Source organism: Bos indicus, chromosome 3 (assembly GCF_029378745.1).
Source record: "Bos indicus isolate NIAB-ARS_2022 breed Sahiwal x Tharparkar chromosome 3, NIAB-ARS_B.indTharparkar_mat_pri_1.0, whole genome shotgun sequence".
Taxonomy (NCBI): domain Eukaryota; kingdom Metazoa; phylum Chordata; class Mammalia; order Artiodactyla; family Bovidae; genus Bos; species Bos indicus.
Genome location: NC_091762.1, coordinates 1,627,434 through 1,651,886, shown reverse-complemented (window position 1 = coordinate 1,651,886; position 24,453 = coordinate 1,627,434). Strand labels below are relative to the sequence as shown.

The 24,453-nt window shown below is 42.9% G+C and overlaps 1 protein-coding gene across 2 annotated transcripts in view; it reads left to right on the top strand.

Annotated features, from left to right (window-relative positions):
• The window catches only part of STYXL2 (serine/threonine/tyrosine interacting like 2), a 67,588-nt gene extending 43,719 nt beyond the window's left edge, over positions 1 to 23,869 (top strand). For both annotated transcript variants that reach the window (XM_019986465.2, XM_019986470.2), the window contains exon 6: positions 20,525 to 23,869. In XM_019986465.2, the coding sequence (XP_019842024.2) occupies positions 20,525 to 23,346 (2,822 nt within the window). In that variant the 3' untranslated portion in view covers positions 23,347 to 23,869. The remainder of the gene's footprint in view (positions 1 to 20,524) is intronic.
• Positions 23,870 to 24,453: the final 584 nt, after the last annotated feature.

Below are 24,453 nucleotides of genomic sequence, written 5' to 3'. Positions count from 1 at the left end.
AAGCCAGGTGGCCATGGAAGCAAGGCGATACTGCTAAGTCACACATAGGGGATGGAGCCATCACTATAGCCTCTCTCTCCCCACATGCCAGCATTGGCAGCAGCTGAATAGAGAGGCTGGCCCATCAAACGTCTGATGCACTGAACTACAGAGTAGGACCTCACCCAGTTTGCTTCTTTAAGTGACTGATGTGCAGAACAAGAGTAGGACGCCCGGCCAGGGGGGTCCCTCTATGTGCCTGAATGGGCAGAGCTACAGAGAAAGACTGGCCAAAGAGGCGTTCTGAGTGCCAGCTACAACGGGCTCGAATAAAAGACTCTGATAGGGCCATAACTCCTGTGGCGGAGGCAGTCCGTGTCCCTGCACACTTCGCGCCGCCAGGGTCCCCACAGGCCAAGCAGCTGGGCCACCTTCACACTCAACTCTCACTGGAGCAGAGCTGCCACGAGCAAAAAAGTCTTGCATCTATGCGTGCAGGGTCACTTCAGCAGTGTCCAACTCTTTGCAACCCTGTGAACTGTGGTCTGCCAGCCTTCTCTGTCAGGGAGGCGGGTTCTCCAGGCAAAAATACTGGTGTGTACTGGCCAGTACTGGTTGCCACGCTCTCCTACTACTGCTGCTAAGTCGCTTCAGTCCTGTCCAACTCTGTGCGACCCTATAGATGGCAGCCCACCAGGCTCCCCCATCCCTGGGATTCTCCAGGCAAGAATACTGGAGTGGGTTGCCATTTCCTTCTCCATGGAGTGCCATGCCCTCCTAGAGCACTGTATTTCCTGCTGCCCTAGCCACCAACTCCCCTGAGTACCTGGTGCTGCCAGAACCCCTGCGACCCAAGCAGCTGCACCTCCTCCACACCTGGCCCTCACAGGTGCAGACCCAAGTCCTCCAGGGAAGCCTCAGGACCAAACCCCAGTGGATGACCCACATGCAGAGGTGGAAATAAAACCCGAATTGAAACCCAGGGGCAGTGGGGCTAAGGAAGAAGACCCAAAACCTTTCCACCAGCTGTACTAGCTGCAGATTAAATCCACATGATCAACTAGGCAGACTCTGTCTATGAAATGTATAAAAGGTCATTGAGTGCTCCCACCAAAGAAAATTCAGTAGTTCTGATAACTGTGGACATTGGAGGCAAGAACATACAGGAGTAGGACCAGATTAGAACCTGAGCTGCCCCCACAGCAGGTCCAGAGATCAGCACAGTGTTGGAGGGCATCCGAGGGAGGTGAGGTGGACTGTTACTCCCAGCGAGGGGAAGGACTCTGACAGCAGTGACTCAAGAAAAACATTTATTATTTTTATGTTTTTTTTTTTTTTTTAAGATTTGACCTATTTATTTTATTTTATTTTTTTTTAAACTTTACATAATTGTATTAGCTTTGCCAAATATCAAAATGAATCCACCACAGGTATACATGTGTTCCCCATCCTGAACCCTCCACCCTCCTCCCTCCCCATACCATCCCTCTGGGTTGTCCCAGTGCACCAGCCCCAAGCATCCAGCATCGTGCATCAAACCTGGACACTCTGTAGATTCCTTTGGATTTTTTTCCCCTTTCCACCCACCTCTGTTGCAGTTGTTGATTTTATTGGCACTATGTAATCTAATTAAGATTTTGAGCTTTATTTTTTAATCAGTAACATTTTTTTATTGCTATTATAAACCTTTGCCTTTACATTGGGCTTTTGCAGTTCTGTGGAGTTTTCCTTTTTCTTTTTTTCTTTCTTCTGTTTTTTCTTTCTTTTCTCTTCTTTATAATTTTAATTTTTTAAACCTATTATATTTTTCTATATTTATTCCTTTCTTTGTCTTTCCTACTGTTCTTTTCCCCTTGCAGTTAATCTTTTTTTTTTAATTTAATTTTTTTTTTTGTGGTTCTGCCTTTATTTTTTTTAATTGTATTTTAATTTTTAAATTTTACACAATTGTATTAGTTTCACCAAACATCAAAATGAATCCATCACAGGCACATATGTGCTCCCCACCCTGAACCCTCCTCCCTCCTCCCTCCCCACACCATCCCTCTGGGTCGTCCCAGTGCACTAGCCCCAAGCATCCAGTATCATGCATTGAACCTGGACTGGCATCTTGTTTCATACATGATATTTTACATGTTTCAATGCCATTCTCCCAAATCTTCCCACCCTCTCCCTCTCCCACAGAGTCCATTAATGTATATAAATCTTCTTAATCTACCTCTATTTAACTTTGCATATCTATTCTTTCTTTCTTTCCTTTCCTATCAACAATTTGGTAGTTTAATTTTCATTGCTTTATTCCCCAATTGGCACCTTGTTTTAGTTTTGTTTTCCAGTTCGTGCTTTAGTTAGTTTTGTTCTTAACTGGTAAATATAATTTTTTATTTCCTTTGTTTGTTGGGTCAATCTACTGTACTTTACTTTTGTTGGTGGACCGTTTTCACTTTGCTCATGGGTGTATATGTGTATATGTGTATATTCCATTATTTTAATTATTTGCCTGATTTTGTAATTGCCATTTGTCTGGGGTTCATCTTTGGTTTCTCTCTTTTGGATATTTGTTTTAATCTCACTTAATCCCATAACAAGGAGAAGGCAATGGCATCCCACTCCAGTACTCTTGCCTGGAAAATCCTATGGATGGAGGAGCCTGGTAGGCTGTAGTCCATGGGGTCATGAAGAGTCGGACACAACTGAGCGACTTCACTTTCACTTTTCACTTTCCTCCATTGGAGAAGGAAATGGCAACCCACTCCAGTGTTCTTGCCTGGAGAATCCCAGGGACGGGGGAACCTGGTGGGCTGCCGTCTATGGGGTCGCACAGAGTCAGACATGACTGAAGCGACTTAGCAGCAGCAGCAGCAGCAATCCCATAACAAACCACTTGTGGAATCTTTGTTCCCAGAGCTTTTGGAGTGGGAGCACTGACTCCAAGACTCTAGACAACCAGAGAACTAACCTTAGGGAGAATCAAATAGTGAGAACTCACACAAAGAAAACCACTTGAATACAAGACCCAGCATCACCAACCACTAGTAGCACCCTGTGCAGGATGCTTCATCTAAACAACAAATAAAACAAAAATACAAACCCAATCATCAGCAGACAAGATTATCACCTCACTCAGCCTTACCCATCAGAGGAAAAACAAACAAAAACTCAGCACAAATCTCACCCTTTACAAGCTTACACAAACCACTGGGCCAACCTTAGGAGGGCAGAAACCAAACAGAAGAAAGAATTCAACCTTGAAGCCTGGGAAAAGCAGACCTCAAACACAATAAGTTAAAAAAAAAATAATGAAAAGGCAGACAAAAACTACACAAATGAAGGAACAACTAGAAACACATTAGTCCAAATAAATGAAGAGGAAATAGGCAAACTACCTGAAAAAGAATTCAGAATAATGATAGCAAAGATGATCAAAAACTGAAAACAAAATGGATAAAATGCAAGAACAAATTAACAAAGACCTAGAAGAATTGAAGAATAAACATACGTAGACAAACAACACAACTAATGAAATTAAAAGTACTCTAGAAAGAATCAATAGCAGAATATCTGAAGCAGAAGAATGAATCAGTGAGCTGGAAGACAAAGTGGTGGAAATAACTTCTGAAGAGCCGAATAAAGTAAAAAGAATGAAAACAACTGATAACAGTCTCAGAGACCTCTGGGACAATATCAAATGCACCAACATTGGAATTATAGGGGTTCCAGAAGAAGAAGAGAAAAAGAAAGGGTATGAGAAATTTTTTAAAGATATAGTTTGAAATTTCCCCAACATGGAAAAGGAAATAGTCAATCAAGTGCAAGATGCACAAAGAGTCCCATACAGGATAAATCCAAGGAGAAACATGCCAAGACACATACTAATCCAACTAATAAAATCTAAACACAAAGAAAAAACATTAAAGCAGCAAGGGAGAAGCAACAAGTAACATACAAGGGAAAGCTCATATACTTAACAGCTGATCTTACAGCAAAAACTCTGCAGTCCAGAAGGGAATGGCAGGATATATTTAAAGTACTGAAAGGAAAAATCTACAACCAAGATTACTATACCCAGCAAGGATCTCATTCAAAATTGATGGAGAAATAAAAAGCTTTTCAGACAAGCAAAAGTTAGGAGAATTCAGTACCACAAAATCAGCTTTACAACAAATGTTAAAGGGACTTATATAGTCAAAAAATACAAGAGAAGAAAAAAGAGCTACAAAATCAACCCCAAACATTAAGAAAATGGCAATAGGAACATATATATCAATAATTACTTTAAATGTAAATAGATTAAATGGTCTAACCAAAAGACACAGACTGGCTGAATGGATACAAAAACAAGATATATATATACAAAAACAAGATATATATATATATATACACACATATATGTATATATGTATATATATATATATATATATATATATATATATACACACACTGTCTACAAGAAACCCACTTTAGACCTCAAGACACATATAAACTGAAAGTGAGAGGATGGAAAAATATATTCCATGCAAATGGGAAGCAAAATAAAGCTGGAGTAGTAATCCTCATATCAGACAAAATAGACCTTAACATAAAGACAATTACAAGAGATAAGGAAGGACACTACATAATGATCAAGGGATCAATCCAAGAGGAAGACATAACAATTGTAAATACACCCAACACAGGAGCACCTCAATACATAAGATAAACACTAACAGACATAAAAGAAGAAATTGACAGTAACACAATAATAGTAGGAGACTTTAACACCCTACCCACACCAATTGGCAGATCATCAAAACAGAAAATTAATAAGGAAACACCAGTCTTAAATGACACATTAGATGAGATGGATCCCATTGATATCTTCAGGACATTCCATCCAAATGCAGAAGAATACACCTTCTTCTCAAGTGCACATGGAACATTCTCCAGGATAGACCATATCTTGGGTCACAAATCAAACCTCAGTAAATTTAAGAGAATTGAAATCGTATCATGCATCTTGTCCAACCTCAGCACTATAAGACTAGATAACAATTACAAGAAAGAACTGTAAGAAACACAAACATGGAGATTAAACAACACGTTTCTAAATAACCAACAGGTTACTGAAGAAATCAAAAGGGAACTCAAAAAATTTCTAGAAGCAAATGACAATGAAAACATGACAACTCAAAACCTATGGGATGCAGCAAAAGCAGTTCTAAGAGGCAGTTTATAGCAATACAATCCTACCTCAAGAAACAAGAAAAACATCAAATAAACAACCTAACTTTACCCCTAAAACAACTGGAAAAAGAAGAACAAAAAAAACCTCAAAATTAGTAGAAGGAAAGAAATCATAATGATCCAAGCAGTAATAAATGAAAAAGAAATAAAAGAAACAATAGTAAAGATCAATAAAACTAAAAGCTGTTTCTTTGAAAAGGTAAACAAAATTGACAAAACTTTAGCCAGACTCATCAAGAACAAAAGAGAGAAGAATCAAACCAACAAATCAGAAATGAAAAAGGAGAGGTTACAACAGACAATGCAAAAATACAAAGGATTATAAGTGACTTATGATCAACTAAATGGCAATAAAATGGATAACCTGGAAGAAATGGACAGAGTCTCAGAAAAGTTCAATCTTCCAAGACTGAACCAGGAAGAAATAGAAATTATGAACAATCCAATTACAAGCACTGAAATTGAATCTGTGGTCAAAAATCTCCCAAAAAACAAAAGCCCAGGACCAGATGGATTCACAGGAGAATTCTATCAAACATTTAGAGAAGAGCTAAGGCCTATCCTTCTAAAACTCTTTCAAAAAACTGAGGAGGAAGGAACACTTCCAAACTCATTCTACAAGGCTACCATCACCCTGATACCAAAACCAGACAAAAACAGCACAAAAAAAGAAAACTACAAGCCAATATCACTGATGAATGGAGATGCAAAAATCCTCAACAAAATTTTAGGAAACAGAGTTCAGCAACACATCAAAAAGTTCATACACCATGATCAAGTTGGGATTATTCCAGGGATGCAAGGATTCTTCAATATATTCAAATCAATCAATGTGATATACAATATTAACAAATCAAAAGATAAAAACCATATGATCATCTCAATAGATGCAGAAAAAGCCTTTGACAAAATTCAGCACCCATTTATGATTAAAACTTCAAAAAATGGGCATAGAAAGAACCTACCTCAACATAGTAAAGGCCGTATATGATAAGTCTACAACAAACCTTATTTTCAATGGTGAAAAACTAAAATCATATCCCTAAGATCAGGAACAAGACAAGGGTGTCCACTTTCACCACTATTATTCAACATAGTTCTGGAAGTCTGAGCTACAGCAATGAAAGAAGAAAAAGAAATAAAAGGAATCCAGATTGGAAAAGAAGTAAGCTCTCACTGTTTGCAGATAACATGATACTGTACATAGAAAACCCTAAAGATAGTGTCAGAAAATTACTAGAGAATCAGTGAATTTAGCAAAGTTGCAGGATACAAAATCAATACTCAGAAATCACTTGCATTTCTAAGTACTAACAATGAAAAATCAGAAAGAGAAATTAAGGAATCAATCCCATTCACCATTGCAACAAAAAGAATTAAATATCTAGGAATAAACTTACCTAAGGAGACAAAACAGCTGTACACAGAAAATTATAAGACACTAATGGAAGAAATTAAAGATGACATAAACAGATGGAGAAATATTCCATGTTCCTGGGTAGGAAGAATGGATTTTGTGAAAATGACTATACTACCAAACTGCAATCTACAGATTCAGTGTGGTCCCTATCAAATTACTAATGGCATTCTTCACAGAACTAGAACAAAAAATTTCACAATTCATATGGAAACACAAAAAATCCCGAATAGCCAAAGCAGTCCTGAGAAAGCGGAATGGAGCTCGAGGAATCGACCTTCCTGACTTCAGATTACACTACAAAGCTACAGTCATCAAGACAGTATGGTACTGGCACAAAAACAGATATATAGACCAATGGAACAAGATAGAAAGCCCAAAAATAAAGCCATGCTCCTATGGGTATCTTATTTTTGATAAAGGATACAAGAATATACAATGGGGCAAAGACAGCCTCTTCAATAAATGGTGCTGGGAAAACTGGACAGCTACATGTAAAAGAATGAAATTAGAACACTTCCTAACAGCATACACAAAGATAAATTCAAAATGGATTAAAGACCTAAATGTAAGACCAGAAACTATAAAACTCTTAGAGGAAAACATAGGCAGAACATGACATAAATCAAAGCAAGATCCTCTATGACCCACATTCTAGTGTAATGGAAATAAAAACAAAAGTAAACAGGTGGGACCTGATTAAGCTTAAAAACTTTTGCACAGCAAAGGAAACTATAAGCAAGGTGAAAAGATAACCCCCAGAATGCGAGAAAATAATAGCAAGTGAAACAACTGACAAAGGATTAATTTCCAAAATTATAAGCAGCTCATACAACTCAATGCCAGGAAAGCAAACAACCCAATCAAAAAGTGGGGAAAAGACTTAAACAGGTATTTCTCCAAAGAAGACATACAGATGGCTAACAAACACGTGAAAAGATGCTCAACATCACTCATTATTAGAGAAATGCAAATCAAAACTACAGTGAGATATCACCTCACACTGGTCAGAATGGCCATCATCAAAAAGTCTACAAACAATAAATGCTGGAGAGGGTGTGGAGAAAAGGGAATGTTCTTGCACAGTTGGTGGGAATGTAAATTGATACAGCCACTATGGGAGACAGTATGGAGATTCCTTAAAAACCTAGGAATAAAACCACCATATGACCCAGCAATCCCACTCCTAGGAAACCAAAATTGAAAGAGACACATGTATCACATTGTTCATTGCAGCACTAATACAATATTACATGGAAGCAACCTAGATGTCCATCAACAGATGAATGGATAAAGAAGTTATGGTACATATACACAATGGAATATTACTCAGCCATAAAAAGGAATGCATTTGACTCAATTCTGATGAGGTGGATGAACTAGAACCTATTATACAGAATGAAGTGAGTCAGAAAGAGAAATATAAATATCATATTCTAATGAATATTAAGGAATCTAGAAAAATGATACTGAAGAATTTATTTACAGGGTGGCAATCGAGAAACAGGGAATAGACTTATGGACATGGGGAGGGGGGAGGAGAGGGTGAAATGTATGGAAAGTGTAACATGGAAACTTACATTTCCATGTGTAAATCAGATAGCCAATGGGAATTTGCTGTATGGCTCAGGAAACTCAAACAGGGGTTCTGTATCAATATAGAGGGGTGGAATGGGGTGGGAGATGGGAAGGAGGTTCAAAAGGGAGGGGATAAATATATACCTATGGCTGATTCATGTCGAGGTTTGACAGAAAACAACAAAATTCTATAAAGCAATTATCCTTCAATTTAAAAAGAAATTTTTTTAAAAAGGACAGAAACAGTAAAGACCTAGCAGAAGCAGAAGATATTAAGAAGAGGTGGCAGGAAAACACAGAAGAATTGTACAAAAAAGGTCTTAATGACCTAGATAACCACTCTCATATGAAAGTGTGGTCACTCTCATAGAGCCAGACATCTTGGAGTAGAGTGTGAAGTCAAGTGAGCCTTAGGAAGAATTACTATGAACAAAGATAGAGGAGATGATGATGAAATTCCACCTAAGCTATTTTAAATCCTAAAATAGGATTGTTGTTAAAGTGCTGCATTCAACTTGTCAGCAAATTTGGAAAACTCAGCAGTGGCCACACAACTGGAAAAGCTCAGTTTTCATTCCAATCCCAAAGAAGGGCAATACCAAAGAATGTTCAAACTACCATACAATTGCACTCATTTCACATGCTAGAAAGGTTATGTTAAAAATCCTTCAAACTAGACATGAGCAGTACATGAACTGAGGATCTCCAAATTTTGAACCTCTAAACAAGCTTGGTTTAGAAAAGGCAGAGAAATCAGAGATCAAATTGTCAACATTTGTTGGATCATAGAGAAAGCAAGGGAATTTCAGAAAAACATCTACTTCTGCTTCATTGCCTATGCCAAAGTCTTTGACTTGTGTGGATCACAACAAACTGTGGAAAATTCTTTAAGAGATGGGAATACCAGACCACCTTCCCTGTCTCCTGAGAAACCGTATATAGGTCAAGAAGCAACAGTTAGAACCATACATGGAACAACCGACTGGTTCCAAATTGGGAAAGGAGTTTGTCAAGGCTGTATACTGTCACCCTGCTTATTTAACTTCTCTACAGAGTACATCAGGGGAAATGCTGGACTGGATGAAGCACAGGCTGGAATCAAGATTGCTGGGAGAAATATCAACAACCTCAGATATGCATATGATACCACTCTAACAGCAGAAAGTGAAGAGGAACTAAAGAGCCTCTTGATGAAAGTGAAAGAGAAGAGTGAAAAAGTAGGCTTGAAGCTCAACATTCAAACAACTAAGATCATGGCATTAGGTCCCATCACTTCATGGCAAATAGAAGGGATAAAGTAGAAACACTGACAGATTTTATTTTGGGGGGCTCCAAAAGCATTGCAGACAGTGACTGTAGCCATGAAATTAAAAGATGCTTGATCCTTGGAAGGAAAGTTATGACAAATCTAGAAAACAGAGACATCGCTTTGCTGATAAAGGTCCATACAGTCAAAGCTATGGTTTTTCTAGTAGTTATGTATGGATGTGAGAGAAGGCTGAGCATCAAAGAATTGATGCTTTTGAATTGTAGTGTTGGAAAAGACTCTTGAGAGTCCTTGGACTGCAAGGAGAGAGATCAAACCAGTAATCCTAAAGGAAATCAACTCTGAATACTTACTGGAAGGACAGATGCTAACGCTGAAACTTCAGTACTTTGGCCGAAGAGCTGACCCACTGGAAAAGACCCTGATGCGGGGAAAGCCTGAAAGCAAAAGAAGCAGGCAGCAGAGGATGAGATGGTTAGACAGCATGACCAACTCAATGCACATAAATGTGAGCAAACTCCAGGAGACGGTGAAGGACAGAAGAGCCTGGCTGTGCTGCAGTCCATGGGGTCTGAGTCCTACGTGACTTAGTGACTGAACAATAACACATATGCATGTATATGTATACATATATAGAGAGACAGAGACAGAGGCAGCGAGAGGCAGAGAAAGTTCAGAGAGAGGGAAAATATTTTTATATATGTGTATTTTTATTAAATAATTCATGTGTTACATATATATATAGATAATTATATATCTATATAAAATGATTTTCTCTTTTCAATACTGAAAAAAAAACAAAAACCCTATTTTTAAGAACGTATTTCTTCTGACTAAAATAGACTTGGGCGTGTCTGCCTGGTGTCTGTGAGAGAGGGGATTTCTTCCGCTGCTTTTCCTGGTGCTATCCACCAACTTCTTGGCAGAGCAAGGGAAGCACAGACTCACGCAGCATCCCGGGTGAGAGAGGTAGTTCGCACAGTGGAAACGTATGCCCAGAATCGCAAGAAGCTGCCCAAGGGTGGTGGCGTGGACCTTCAGGGGCTGCTGTGGCTGGAGCAGGGAGTGTCCCGTCTCGGGGAAAGAGAGGCAGTAGCACTCCCTCCAGGGCTGGTTCTGCACCCCCAGCTCCCCCGTCCCACCCACAGTGGTGCATCGGGCCTTCCTGCCAGTGTGGCAGCTGAGCTGGAGCCAGCCTAGACCGTGGGTCAGCCAGGTGGTCCCCATCTCCTGCTTGGCCTGTGTGTCCTGCGGACCATCCCCCCTTCCCTTGCTACTGTGAACTTCAGCTTCCCACTCCCTTGTCTCAGCACCCCTGCAAGCCGGGGAAAGGACAACATCCTTTACAGTGGTTGCTGCTTTTGTGGGTAGTTCCTACCTCCCAGCAGACCTGGAATTAACCTCCTGGACCTTAGTTTCTGTGATTTTCTCCACTCTAGGACCAGGAGGAAAATGAAATATACTCCTGGTGCTGGGCCTTTTACCTAATAATCACAGTGACCCCTTGAGAACATGTTATTTACCTTTTACAGATGGTGAAATCCCGACTCATGGACGCTTAAGTGACTGAAAGTGAAAGTCACTCAGTCATCTCCGAATGTTTGCAACCCCATGGACTATACAGTCCATGGAATTCTCCAGGCTAGAATATTGGATTCAGTAGCCTATCCCTTCTCCAGCGGATCTTCCCGACCCAGGAGTCCAACTGGGGTCTCCTGCATTGCAGGGGGATTCTTTACCAACTGAGCTATCAGGGAAGCCCCTAAATGACTGAAACCATGTAATAATTAAGATCCCCTTGGTTGCTAGTAAGGGGAGGGATTGCAGGCAGGAGGAGAAGGGGACGACAGAGAATGAGATGGCTGGATGGCATCACTGACTCGATGGACGTGAGTCTGAGTGAACTCCAGGAGTTGGTGATGGACAGGGAGGCCTGGCGTGCTGCGATTCATGGGGTCGCAAAAAGTCGGACATGACTGAGTGACTGAACTGAACTGAACTGCACTGGTTGCTAGTAAGTGGAAACCATTTCAAACTACTTAACAAGCAGCAAAGGCATTAACTATAACAAGACAAGAAGAAATCCAGAGACAGGAATGTGGCCTCAGGATGGTCTAGAACAAGGACTGGACAACCTCAGGACTCTTGGTTCCATTTCCTCTTTCTCTCTACATCGAGAGCATGGCCCTCCACAGGCCTGGCAATAACTGCTGATTTTCTTCCTCAGTTCCATTTCCACATTCCCTGGAGAGAGAAGTTGTCAGACTCTGGTCCTTTGTCTACCCTGAATTCTATCCACAGTGACAAGGAGGGTTGACCTCTGGGCAAGTACTTTTCATTTTCCTGAAATGCAGAGAGAGAAGAAAGTTCTGAGGGAAAAGAGGATTGTGAACTGAGAGGATACAACACAAACTCCTGCCATACAAAGGCATACTGATCATGTGAGAGAACTTGAACCCAGCCTTACTCAAGTCCAGGGCTCTCTCCACTAGCAGTACTCTTCAAATTTTTAAGCACATCTAGACAGACTGAGATGTGAATCCGAGTTCTTGTCTGCAGAGCAAAAGAATGGAATCCATGAACATGCAAACATTCAAGAGAATAGAATTCATTAAAGAGGAGGAAAGTATAAAGCTCTCAGCATAGACACTGAGAGGGGGTAAAGAGTCCCCCCAAGGTGGGACTTACAGCAGTTTTTATATCCTTCCTTAAATCACATTATTTCTAACCAATCAATTTAAAGGTCAAGATACTTAACACCTTTATGGCTTCTCTTGGGGGCTTCCCTGGTGGCTCAGAGATTAAAGCGCTGCCTGAAATGCGGGAGACCCAGGTTCGATCCCTGGATTGGGAAGATGCCCTGGAGAAGGAAATGGCAACCTACTCCAGTATTCTTGTCTGGAGAATCCCATGGACAGAGGAGCCTCGTAGACTAGAGTCCACGGGGTCGCAAAGAGTCGGACACGACTGAGAAACTTCATTCCATGGCTTCTCTTGATCCTTGGATTAAGTCACCACCCTTTTTCATGCCCTCTGACCATTTTACCATGGACCAGACATATGGGTTTAAGATTAATGATCCCCAGTTGTTCTACACTGACTGCCTAGAAATGTGTACCTCAAGACTGAGCCCCAACACCCCCAAAATCAGCCCCTCTATTGATCAAAATGATGACTTCAAATTTTAGAAAAAGACTTCCTTCCTCAAGCCATTTTACTGCTGGAGAGTTTTCATCACAACCAAACAAATCTACTTCCACTTCAAAATGAAAGGCACCCCCTGAAGTTGATATCAGGCACAAACTATACCTTAGTGTGGCCTAAGAAAATAGAAAATCCTTCTGCTGCTCTGGGTGAATTGGGTGGGGACCCCTGAGTCTGACCCACCCAGCCTTTCCCTTGTCCCTGAGGCAGCCCCTGAGGCTCCTCAGAGGAATCCCAGGTGCAAGGAACATAATATGACAAAGCATGGATGGCAACCTAGGCTCTACGAGACTGAGTCTAATTGTATTCAATATTTGATCCCCTTATGAGGAAGCCTATTGGTTTGTGTCCTGAAGTGTCTTGAACTGAGCTGGCCTAGTAACCACCTCCAAAAAAATGGAGTGAGTCTTCGGTATTCACAGTAGTAAACTGCTGCCTAGTTTGCCAGTTAAAAGTGACAGCTGAGCCCTGAGCTGGAAGAGGAAGGGGATAAGACGTTGAATCTGTAGATGCTTTTTTAGTGGCCTTGATTCTTTCAGTTAAGTTCAGTAGCTCAGTCTTCACTGACTCTGTGACCACATGGACTGCAGCACAGCCAGGTTCCTCTGTCCTTTACTATTTCCCAGAGTTCACTCAAATTCATGACCATTGAGTTGGTCATGCTATCTAACCATCTCATCCTCTACTGCCCCTTCTCCATTTGCTTCCAATATTTCCCAGCATCAGGTTCTTTACCAATGGCTCTTTGCATCAGGTGGCCAAAGTATTGGAGCTTTAGCTTTCGCATCAGTCCTTCCAATGAATATTCAGGGTTGATTGCCTTTAGCATTGACTGGTTTGATTCCCTTGCAGTCCAAGGGACTCTCAAGAGTCTTCTCCAGCACCATAGTTGGAAAGCATCAATTCTTCAGCACTCAGTCTTTTTTATGGTCCAACTCTTATATCCGTACATGACTACTGGGAAAAACATAGCTTTGACTATATGGACCTTTATTGGCAAAGCAATGTCTCTGCTTTTTAGTGTGCTGTCTAGGTTCATCATAGCTTTCTTTCCAAGGAACAAGCTTTAATTTCATGGCTGTAGTCACCATCTACAATGATTTTGGAGCCCAAGAAGATAAAGTCTGTCTCTGTTTACATTTTTTCCTCATCTATTTGTCATGAAGTGATGGGACCTAATGCCATGATCTTAGTTGTTTGAATGTTGAGTTTTAAGTCAGCTTTTTCACTCTCTTCTTTCACCTTCATTGAGATGCTCTTCAGTTTCTCTTCAATTTCTGCCATTAGGCTGGTCATCTGCACATCTTAGGTTATTGATATTTCTCCCAGCAATCCTGATTCCAACTTGTGTTCATCCAGCCCGGCATTTTGTATGATGTACTCTGCGTATAAGTTGAATAAACAGGGTAGCAATATACAGCCTTGACATACTCCTTTCCCAATTTGGAACCAGTTAGTTCCATGTCTGTTTCTTACTGTTGCTTCTTGACCTACATACAGGTTTCTCAGGAGACAGGTAAGGTGGTCTGGTATTCCCATCTTTTTAAGAATTTTCCACAGTTGATACAAAGAGCTGACTCCTTGGAAAAGACACTGTGGCTAGGAAAGGTTGAAGGCAGGAGGAGAAGGTAACAAGAGAGGACAAATGGTTGGATGGCATAACTGACTCAATGGACATGAGTTTGACCAAACTCAAGGAAATGGTGAGGAAAAGGGAAGCCTGATGTGCTACAGATTATGGGATCACAAAGAGCTGGACATGACTGAGTGACAGAACAAAAAACATAGTCATAGGCTTTAGTATAGTCAATAAAGCAAAAGTAGATGCTTTTCTGGAACTCCCTTGCTTTTTCTATGATCCAATGGATGTTGGCAATTTGACCTTTGGTTCCACTGCCTTTTCTAAATCCAGCTTGTACATCTGGAAGATCTCAGTTCACATACTGTTGAAGCCTCAGTTCAGTTCAGTCACTCAGTCATGTCCGACGCTTTGCAACCCCATGGACTGCAGCACACCAGGCCTCCCTGTCCATCACCAACTACTGGAGTTCACTCAAACTCATGTCCATTGAGTCGGTGATGCCATCCAACCATCTCATCCTCTGCCATTCCCTTCTCCTCCTGCCTTCAATCTTTCCCAGCATCAGGGTCTTTGCAAATGAGTTAGTCCTTCAGGGCAGGTGGTCAAAGTATTGGAGTTTCAGCTTCAGCATCAGTCCTTCCAATGAATATTCAGGACTGATTTCCTTTAGGATGGACTGGTTGCATCTCCTTGCAGTCCAAGGGACTCTCAAGAGTCTTCTCCAACACCACAGTTCAAAAGCATCAATTCCTTGATACTCAGCTTTCTTCATAGTCCAACTCTCACATCCGTACATGACTACTGGAAAAAGCATAGCTTTGACTAGACAGATCTTTTTGCCAAAGTAATGTCTCTGCTTTTTGATATGCTGTCTAGGTTGGTCATAACTTCTCCTCCAAGGAGTAAGTGTCTTTTAATTTCATGGCTACAGTCACCATCTGCAGTGATTTTGGAGTCCCCCAAAATAAGGTCTGTCACTATTTCCACTGTTTCCCCATCTATTTGCCATGACGTGATGGGACCAGATGCCATGATCTTAGTTTTCTGAATGTTGAGTTTTAAGCCAGCTTTTTCACTCTCCTCTTTCACTTTCATCAAGAGGCTCTTTAGTTCTTCTTTGCTTTCTCCCTTAAAAGTGGTGTCATCTGCATATCTGAGGTTATTGATATTTCTCCCAGCAATCTTGATTCCAGCTTGTGCTTCATCCAGCCCAGTGTTTCTCATGATGTACTCTGCATATAAATTTAAATAAGCAGGGTGACAATATACAGCCTTGATGTTCTCCTTTCCTGATTTGGAACCAGTCCATTGTTCCATGTCCAGTTCTAACTGTTGCTTCCTGACCTGCATACAGATTTCTCAAGAGGCAGGTAAAGTGGTCTGGTATTCCCATCTCTTTAAGAATTTTCCAGAGTTTGTTGTGGTCCACACAGTCAAAGGCTTTGGCATAGTCAAAAAAGCAGAAGTAGATGTCTTTCTGGAACTCTCTTGCTTTTTCGATGATCCAGTGGATGTTGGCAATTTGATCTCTGGTTCCTCTGCCTTTTCTAAATCCAGCTTGAACTACTGGAATTTCAGAGTTCACGTACTGCTGGAGCCTGGCTTGGAGAATTTTGAGCATTCCTTTACTAGTGTGTGAGATGAGTGCAATTGTGTTGTAGTCTGAGCATTCTTTGGCATTGCCTTTCTTTGGGATTGGAATGAAACCTGACCTTTTCCAGTCCTGTGGCCACTGCTGAGTTTTCCAAATTTGCTGACATATTGTGTGCAGCACTTTCACAGCATCATCTTTTAGGATTTGAAATAGCTCAACTTGAATTCCATCATCTCCACTAGCTTTGTTCGTAGTGATGCTTTCTAAGGCTCAGTTGACTTCGCATTCCAGGATTTCTGGCTCTGGGTGTGTGAGTGATCACACCATCGTGATTATCTGGGTCATGAAGATCTTTTTTGTACAGTTCTTCTGTGTATTCTTGCCACCTCTTCTGAATATCTTCTGCTTCTATTAGGTTCATACCATTTCTGTCCTTTATTGTGCCCATTTTTGCATGAAATGTTCCCTTAGTATCTCTAATTTTCTTGAAAAGATCACTAGACTTTCCTATTCTATTATTCTCCTCTATTTCTTTGCATTGATTGCTGAGGAAGGCTTTCTTATCTCCTTGCTATTCTTTGGAACTCTGCATTCAAATGGGTATATCTTTCCTTTTCTCCTTTGCCTTTTGATTCTCTTCTAGTCACAGCTATTTGTAAGGCCTCCTGAGACAAGCATTTTGCCTTTTTGCATTTCTTTTCTCTGGGGATGGTCTTGATCCCTGTCTCCTGTACAATGTCACTAACCTCTGTCCATAGGCACTCTATCAGATCTGATCCCTTGAATCTGTCACTTTCTCTGTATAATCATAAGGGAAGTGATTCAGGTCATACCTGAATGTTCTAGTGGTTTTCCCTACTTTCTTCAATTTAAGTCTGAATTTGGCAATAAGGAATTTATGGTCTGTGCCACAGTCAGCTCTCAGTCTTGTTTTTGCTGACAGTATAGACCTTCTCCATTTTTGGCGCAAAGAACATAATCAATCTGATTTCGGTGTTGACCGTCTGGTGATGTCCATGTGTAGAGTCTTCTCTTGTGTTGTTGGAAGAGGGTGTTTGCTATGACCAGTGTGTTCTCTTGGCAAAACTCCATTAGCCTTTGCCCTGCGTCATTCTGTACCCCAAGGCCAAATTTGTCTGTTACTCCAGGTGTTTCTTGACTTCCTACTTTTGCATTCCAGTCCCCTATAATGAAAAGGACATCTTTTTTTGAGTGTTAGTTCTAGAAGGTCTTATAGATCTTCATAGAACCATTCAACTTCAGCTTCTTCAGCATTACTGGTTGGCGCATAGAATTGGATTACTGTGATATTGAATGGTTTGCCTTGGAAATGAACAGAGATCATTCTTTCATTTTTGAGATTGCATCTAAGTACTGTATTTTGGACTCTTTTGTTGACTATCATGGCCACTCCATTTCTTCTAAGGTATTCTTGCCCACAGTAGTAGATATAATGGTCATCTGAGTTAAATTCACATCCATTTTAGTTCACTGATTCCTAAAATGTCGATGTTCACTCTTGCCATCTCCTGTTTGACCACTTCCAATTTGCCTTGATTCATGGACCTAACATTCCAGGTTCCTATGCAATATTGCTCTTTGCAGCATCGGACTTTACCTCCACCACCAGTCACAACCACAACTGGGTGTTGTTTTTGCTTTGGCTCCATCTCTTCATTCTTCTGGCGTTATTTCTCCACTGACCTACAGTAGCATATTGGGCACCTACTGACCTGGGGAGTTCATTTATCAGTGTCCTATCTTTTTGCCTTTTCATACTCTTTTTGGGGTTCTCAAGGCAAGAATAGTGAAGTGGTTTGCCATTCCTTTCTCCAGTGGACCACACTTTGTCAGAACTCTCCACCATGACCCATTGAAGCCTAGCTTGAAGGATTTTGAGCATTACCTCGCTAGCATGTGAAATGAGTGTAAATGTGCAGTAGTTTGACCATCCTCTGGCACTGACCTTCTTTGGGATTGGAATGAAAACTGATCTTTTCTAGTCCTGTGGCCACTGCTGAGTTTTCCAAATTTGCTGACATATAGCATGCAGCACTTAACAGCATCATCCTATTTTAGGATTTGACATAGCTCAGCTGGAATTCCATCACCTCCTCTAGCTTTGTTCTTAGTAATGCTTCCTAAGGCTCACTTGACTTCATACTCTACTCCAGGATGTCTGGCTCTGGTTGAGTGACCACACCATTGTGGTTATCTGGGTCATTAAGACCTTTTTTGTACAGTTCTTCTCTGTATTCTTACCACCTCTTCTTAATATCTTCTGCTTCTGTTAGGTTCATACCATTTCTATCCTTCTTTGTGCCCATCTTTGCATGAAATGTTCCCCTGGTATCTCTAATTTCTTGAAAAGACCTCTGCTGCTGCTGCTACTAGGTCACTTCAGTCGTGTCCGACTCTGTGCGACCCCATAGAGGGCAGCCCACCGGGCTCCCCCGTTCCTGGGATTCTCCAGGCAAGAACACTGGAGTGGGTTGCCATTTCCTTCTCCAATGCATGAAAGTGAAAGTGAAGTTGCTCAGTCGTGTCTGACTCTCAGCGACCCCATGGACTTCAGCCTACCAGGCTCCTCCGTCCATGGGATTTTCCAGGCAAGAGTACTGGAGTGGGGTGCCATTGCCTTCTCTCTAGTCTTTCTCATTCTGTTGTTTTCCTCTGTTTCTTTTCCTTTGTTCACTCAAGAAGGCTTTCTTATGTCTCCTTGCTATTCTTTGGCACTTTGCATTCAGATGGGTATATCTTTCATTTTCTCCTTTGCCTTTCACTTTTTTTCTCAGCTATTTGTAAGGCCTTGATTCTTTAGTGGCTTGCTTACCTACCCCTAGTGACTGCTGGCCCTTGGTAATTGGCCTTTCAGCATTATTGGATCTCAGGTGCCCTCAAGTCTTGCCTGGGTCTCTGACCTGCTATAAGACAAAGACATAGCCTTAACTGATGCAAAGATATAATAATAAAAGCCACCCCCATCCCATATTGTAAGATAGGACTCCTGAATGATTTAATAAATATCCCTGAAGACTGCTGGAAAACAGATTGATGACAGTCTGGAAGGAGATCTCTAGTGATCCCAATGTGCATTTTAAACAGTTACTAGAACAAAGGCATAGAAGGCATGTTTGTCATTTTTATGAAGGAGGCAAGGTAGAGGGGGAGGTTGGGGAATCACTAATGTATTGAATGGTAAAGTTGAGACTTGCAAAAGCTTCTGTTAGGCTATAAGAACAGGCTATATTTACCAAAAGCATTCATAGGAATTTATACAACTATCCTTATGCTTTAAGAATGCTACAAGAAAAGAGAGACATGACTTAATAGCAGTTTTAGAAGGCTTTACAGGTTTCAGTTGATATAAACAATCATTTGAGTTCATTGTATGACATATCCACCCACATTGCAGGCTCAGATGGCATCAGTGAAAGCCCAGTGCCTAGAACAAGAGTAATGAGGGGCCCACTCCACTCCATTTGGGTCATTCCAAACCTGAAATATCTTGTTCCACACTGACACAAATTCCTTTGGAATAAAGCTAATAAATCCAAGTTTGACCTGAAGAGAGTATCCACTCCCCAATCCTTGTACTTGTTCAGAAAATGTTTCCACAAGCACAGGGTAGCCTCACTGCTCTGACTTCTGTAATATGGGGACAATGATGCTTGTCCCTAATGTGACTTGAGCATGGATGAATATGAGAGCAAAGGAAACATACTAAATCCAGATCATATAGTAATGAAACGTGGAAAAGTGTTTGTCTAATGATTGAAAGATCCAGACTAGACAGGAAAAGGAAAAAAAAAAAAAAACTTCAGTGAAGAATATAATAGTGATTTTCTTTAAAATTTTTGTATTAAAGACCTAATTCATATATTTATTATTTACCCTAGTATGTCAGAGTAGGAGTACTGAATGCTTGTTACAGAGAGTTATCCTTTGCCCTAACATGGGAATGAATTTTCAGAAAATTAGAATGACCTAAATATGGAGTGAAAGATGTGTTGTATTCTGTCTGTCCAAGATACTGAGCTCTCTATCACTGAAACTATCCGGCAGATTCTGAAAGATGGATTGTCCAGGATCAAGGATGTTGTAAAGGGAATTCTCAAATGACTCGTGGTCCTTTCCAACACTGAGATTCTACTTCTTTCTGATTCATTCATCTTAGCCTTGTTCGTTTTCTACTTCCTTCCCCATTACCCATATTCTTTTATTTTTCCTCCTTCTAATGCTCAGGTTGGTGGAAAGTAGAAATGCACTCCTGCAACCCACTCCAGTCTTCTTGGCTGGAGAATCCCCATGGACAGAGGAGCCTGGCCGGCTAAAGTCCATGGGGTTGCAAACAGTTGGGCACGACTGAGCAACTAAGCACAGCACAGCACAAAATTGCACTCAGTGTTTCAGAAGTGGGGACAGTGGTTAGATCCTTTTTTCCCCACCCACTCCCCAATCCTTGTACATGTTCAGAAAATGTTTCCACAAGCACAGGGTAGCCTCACTGCTCTGACTTCTGTAATATGGGGACAATGATGCTTGTCCCTAATGTGACTTGAGCATGGATGAATATGAGAGGCAAAGGAAACATACTAAATCCAGCACATCAAAACTTAAAACAACAACAACAGCCAAACTATTGCTGTTCCATCACCATCTGCTGTGTTTTCTTCACAGGGAAAGTCCTGGTCAGCAGTGAAATGGGCGTCAGCCGTTCGGCTGTGCTGGTAGTAGCCTACCTGATGATCTTCCACAACATGGCCGTCCTGGAGGCCTTGATGACTGTGCGCAAGAAGCGGGCCATCTACCCCAACGACGGCTTCCTGAAGCAGCTCCGCGAGCTCAACGAGAAGCTGATGGAGGAGCGCGAAGAGGACTTCAGCAGGGAGTGTGGGGAGGAGGCAGTGGAGGAGGGCGAGGACGCCGGGAGCACGGTGGCAGCCAGAGTGCACACCCTCACCGTGGAGGAGGAGGACGACGCTGCCAGTCACCTGAGTACCTCCTCCTTGGGGAGGGCCAGCCAGGCCTCCAAGCCCCTCACCCTTATCGATGAGGAGGAGGAGGAGAGGCTCTACGAGGCGTGGAAAAAGGGGCAGAGCCTCCCCACGGGCAAGGTCCTGCAGGGCGAGGACGACAGGTTCTCAGCCTCCTCTCGTCAAGGTGAGGAGCCCGAGGATGAGGATGTGGAGCGAATCATCCGGGAGTGGCAAAGCCGAAATGAGAGGTACCAGGCAGAAGGGCACCGGAGGTGGAATAGGGAGGAGGAAGAGGAAGAGGAGAGCAATGGCAGCTCCTTCGTGAGGAGAAGAAGGAGGCACACGCTGAGTGAGAGCAGCACCTCCGAGAGTGTGAGCAGCCATGACATCCGGGTCCTGAAGCAGCAGCTGCAGATGAGCAGCCAGAACCGAGGTGGGAGACGCCGCTCTGACTCCATGTCCACGGAGAGCACCTGGGACATGTGGGACCAGAGGCTGCAGGAGATTGAGAAGGAGGCTTCCCGAAAGTACCACTCCAGGAACAAGAGAGAGGAGGTGGACGCCAGCTCGGAGGTGGGGAGCAGGGCGCGGGAGGATGACGAGGAGAGTGTGGCCTCCGAGGCCAGCTCCTTCTATAACTTCTGCAGCAGAAACAAGGACAAACTCACCGCCCTGGAAAGGTGGAAGATCAAGAGAATCCAGTTTGGATTTCACAAGAAGGACTCAGAGGCAGGAGATGGCAGCAGTGAGCAAGGTGCGGAGGAGGTGGAGGGGGAGAAGAAAAACCTCTCTGATGTCAATCTGTCTGCCTACCAGGCCTGGAAGCTGAAACACCAAAAGAAGGTGGGCAGTGAGAACAAGGAGGAGGTGGTGGAGCTCAGCAAGGGAGATGACTTAGCCTTGGTCAAGAAGCGGCAGCGGAGGCTGGAGCTGCTGGAGAGAAGCAGGCAGACACTGGAGGAGAGCCAGTCAATGGGAAGCTGGGAGGCAGATAGCTCAGCTGCCAGTGGGAGCATCCCCCTGTCTGCATTCTGGTCGGCAGCCCCCTCAGTCAGCGCTGATGGGGACACAGCATCTGTGCTCAGCGCCCAGAGCCACAGCTCCCATCCCTCTCAGGCCCTAAGCAAAGTAGGCGGATGCTTGGCTTCCACCCCCACCACACCTCTACCTAACCTGCATGTGGGGCCTGGAGACACAATCTCCATTGCCAGCATACAGAACTGGATTGCCAACGTAGTCAGTGAAACTCTCGCCCAGAAGCAAAATGAAATGCTGTTGTCGCCCCGCCCACTGTCCGTTGTAAGCATGAAGGCAGCACCAGCAGGCAGCTGCCTAGGGGATGACCAAGTCTCCATGCTCAGTGGACAGAGCAGCTCTGCCCTGGGTGGCTGCCTGCTGCCTCAAAGCCAGGCAAGACCCAGCTCTGAGACCCAGTCTGTGTTGTCCTCCCATACCATGAGTGCAAGAGCTGAAGGTACTGGGAGCAAAGTGAAGGGGACCAGCAAGCCTATCTATAGCCTCTTTGCTGACAATATTGACCTAAAGGAGCTTGGCCGGAAGGAGAAGGAGATGCAAACAGAGCTGAGAGAGAAGATGTCCGAGTACAAAATGGAGAAGCTGGCCTCCGACAACAAACGCAGCTCCCTTTTCAAGAAGAAGAAGGTCAAGGAAGATGAGGATGAGGATGATGACGTGGGTGATAGGGATGAGGACACTGACAGCGCCATAGGGAGCTTCCGGTATTCTTCCCGCAGTAATTCCCAGAAACCCGAAACAGACACCTTCTCCTCCCTGGCTGTCTCTGATGGCTACGGAAGTGGCAGCAGAGCTGGCAGAGAGAAGGATAACAGTATTAATAAGTGGCTCAGTGGCCTCAGGACAGAGGAAAAATCTCCCCAAAGTGATTGGTCTGGAAGCTCCAGGGAAAAGTGCACCAGATCTTCCCTGATTCGGGAGACAGAGTCTAAGTCTTCCAGTTACAAGTTCTCCAAATCCCGGTCAGAGGAGCAGGACACCTCCTCCTACGACGAGACCAATAGCAACTCGGTAAAAAGCACTTCACGGTTCTCTGCTTCCTCCACCAGGGAAGGCAGAGAGATGCACACATTCTCCAGGTCCATGTTTAGTGAGACCTCAAGCTCCCGGGAGGAAAGCCCGGAGCCCTACTTTTTCCGCCGGACCCCCGAGCCCTCTGAAGGAGAAGAGTCCCCAGAACCACGGCGTCCAAATGGGGCCAGATCCAGGGACTGGGAAGATGTGGAAGAGTCATCCAAGTCAGACTTTTCTGAATTTGGAGCCAAGAGGAAATTCACCCAGAGTTTCATGAGATCTGAAGAGGAGGGAGAGAAAGCGAGGATGGAAAAGAAAGAAGAAGGGAGGTTTGCTTCAGGGCGGCAGTCCCGGTATTGGAGAAGCACTGACAGGGAGGAGGAGGAGGAAATGGATGATGAAGCCATCATTGCTGCCTGGAGACGCCGGCAAGAAGAAACAAGGACTAAGCTGCAGAGAAGAAGGGAGGATTGAGCTGGGCAAAGGGAATCTGGGAGAGACTGAAAACACAGGGAGAAGCCTTACAGCTTAGCACAGAGCTCAAGACACACTTAGCCACAGCCCACCAAGGGACAAGGATGGGGAAAGGATCATATGGAGGGGCAGAAGTGAAATGAGCGGCACCAGGCAGGAAGCCACCAGAGGTGGGGTAGGGAGGAAGCAGAGAAGGGGAAGAAGAGCATAAATGTGAGGTCCAAATGAGGGACCAGCTGAGGCCATTTCTGTTGCCCAATGCTTCTGAACTTTGATGCTTCACTTATGTTTGATTTTTTTCATCACAGACTAGAGATGAGCTCACAAAGGCACTATAGTTTGTTGGAGACTCCAACTTATTCCAGGAAGGCTGTGAGTACAGGACATGGTTCTCTATGTAGAGGTTTGATAATGAGACCCAAGAAATCTATCCTGTGGCAAGTCTCACCTCTCCCAGCAGCTGAGTTCTGGTTGTTTCTTTTGAAAGTTTTGGATCTCCATTAAATTGATATGTTGTCAAGCATTTCTTCTTCATTCTGGTCACTTTTAACTCTTTGGGTATTGGTGGAAACCCACTTTAAGAGACACATATGTGTTACCAAGAGCCACCCTCACCTTGTGCTACAAAAGCTGTCTCCAGACAATACCAATATCATCTTATATTAAAAATATTAATATATAAAATATTATTTTAAAATAATATTTATTATTATAAGAACTAATAACCAAGTATTTAGTTTAGGATACAGTGCAATGGGAAGTCATGGGTCTCCTGCAATGCAGGCAGATTCTTTACCATTTGAGCCACCTGGGAAGCCCCAGGGAAGGGGAAGACATGAGGGGGACCCTTGAGAGTAACAGATGGAACTCAAGAGAGAAAGGTTTTATAGTGGTGAGCTAAAGGTAGAGAGTCCCTCTGGAATGGAAGGGGTTAAAAGCAAACCACCATGAGGGAGAGAAGAAAAGAAGCCCAGCACAAGGAGATGGAGATGTATTTTTATGAGGTCTTGTGGTCATCCTTGCTTTTCATTCCTTTGAGGATCACTGGACAATGCTGTGGGCAGTCCATTTGATCCTTCTCTGCACTCTGGATGGGCTAGGTTGGTG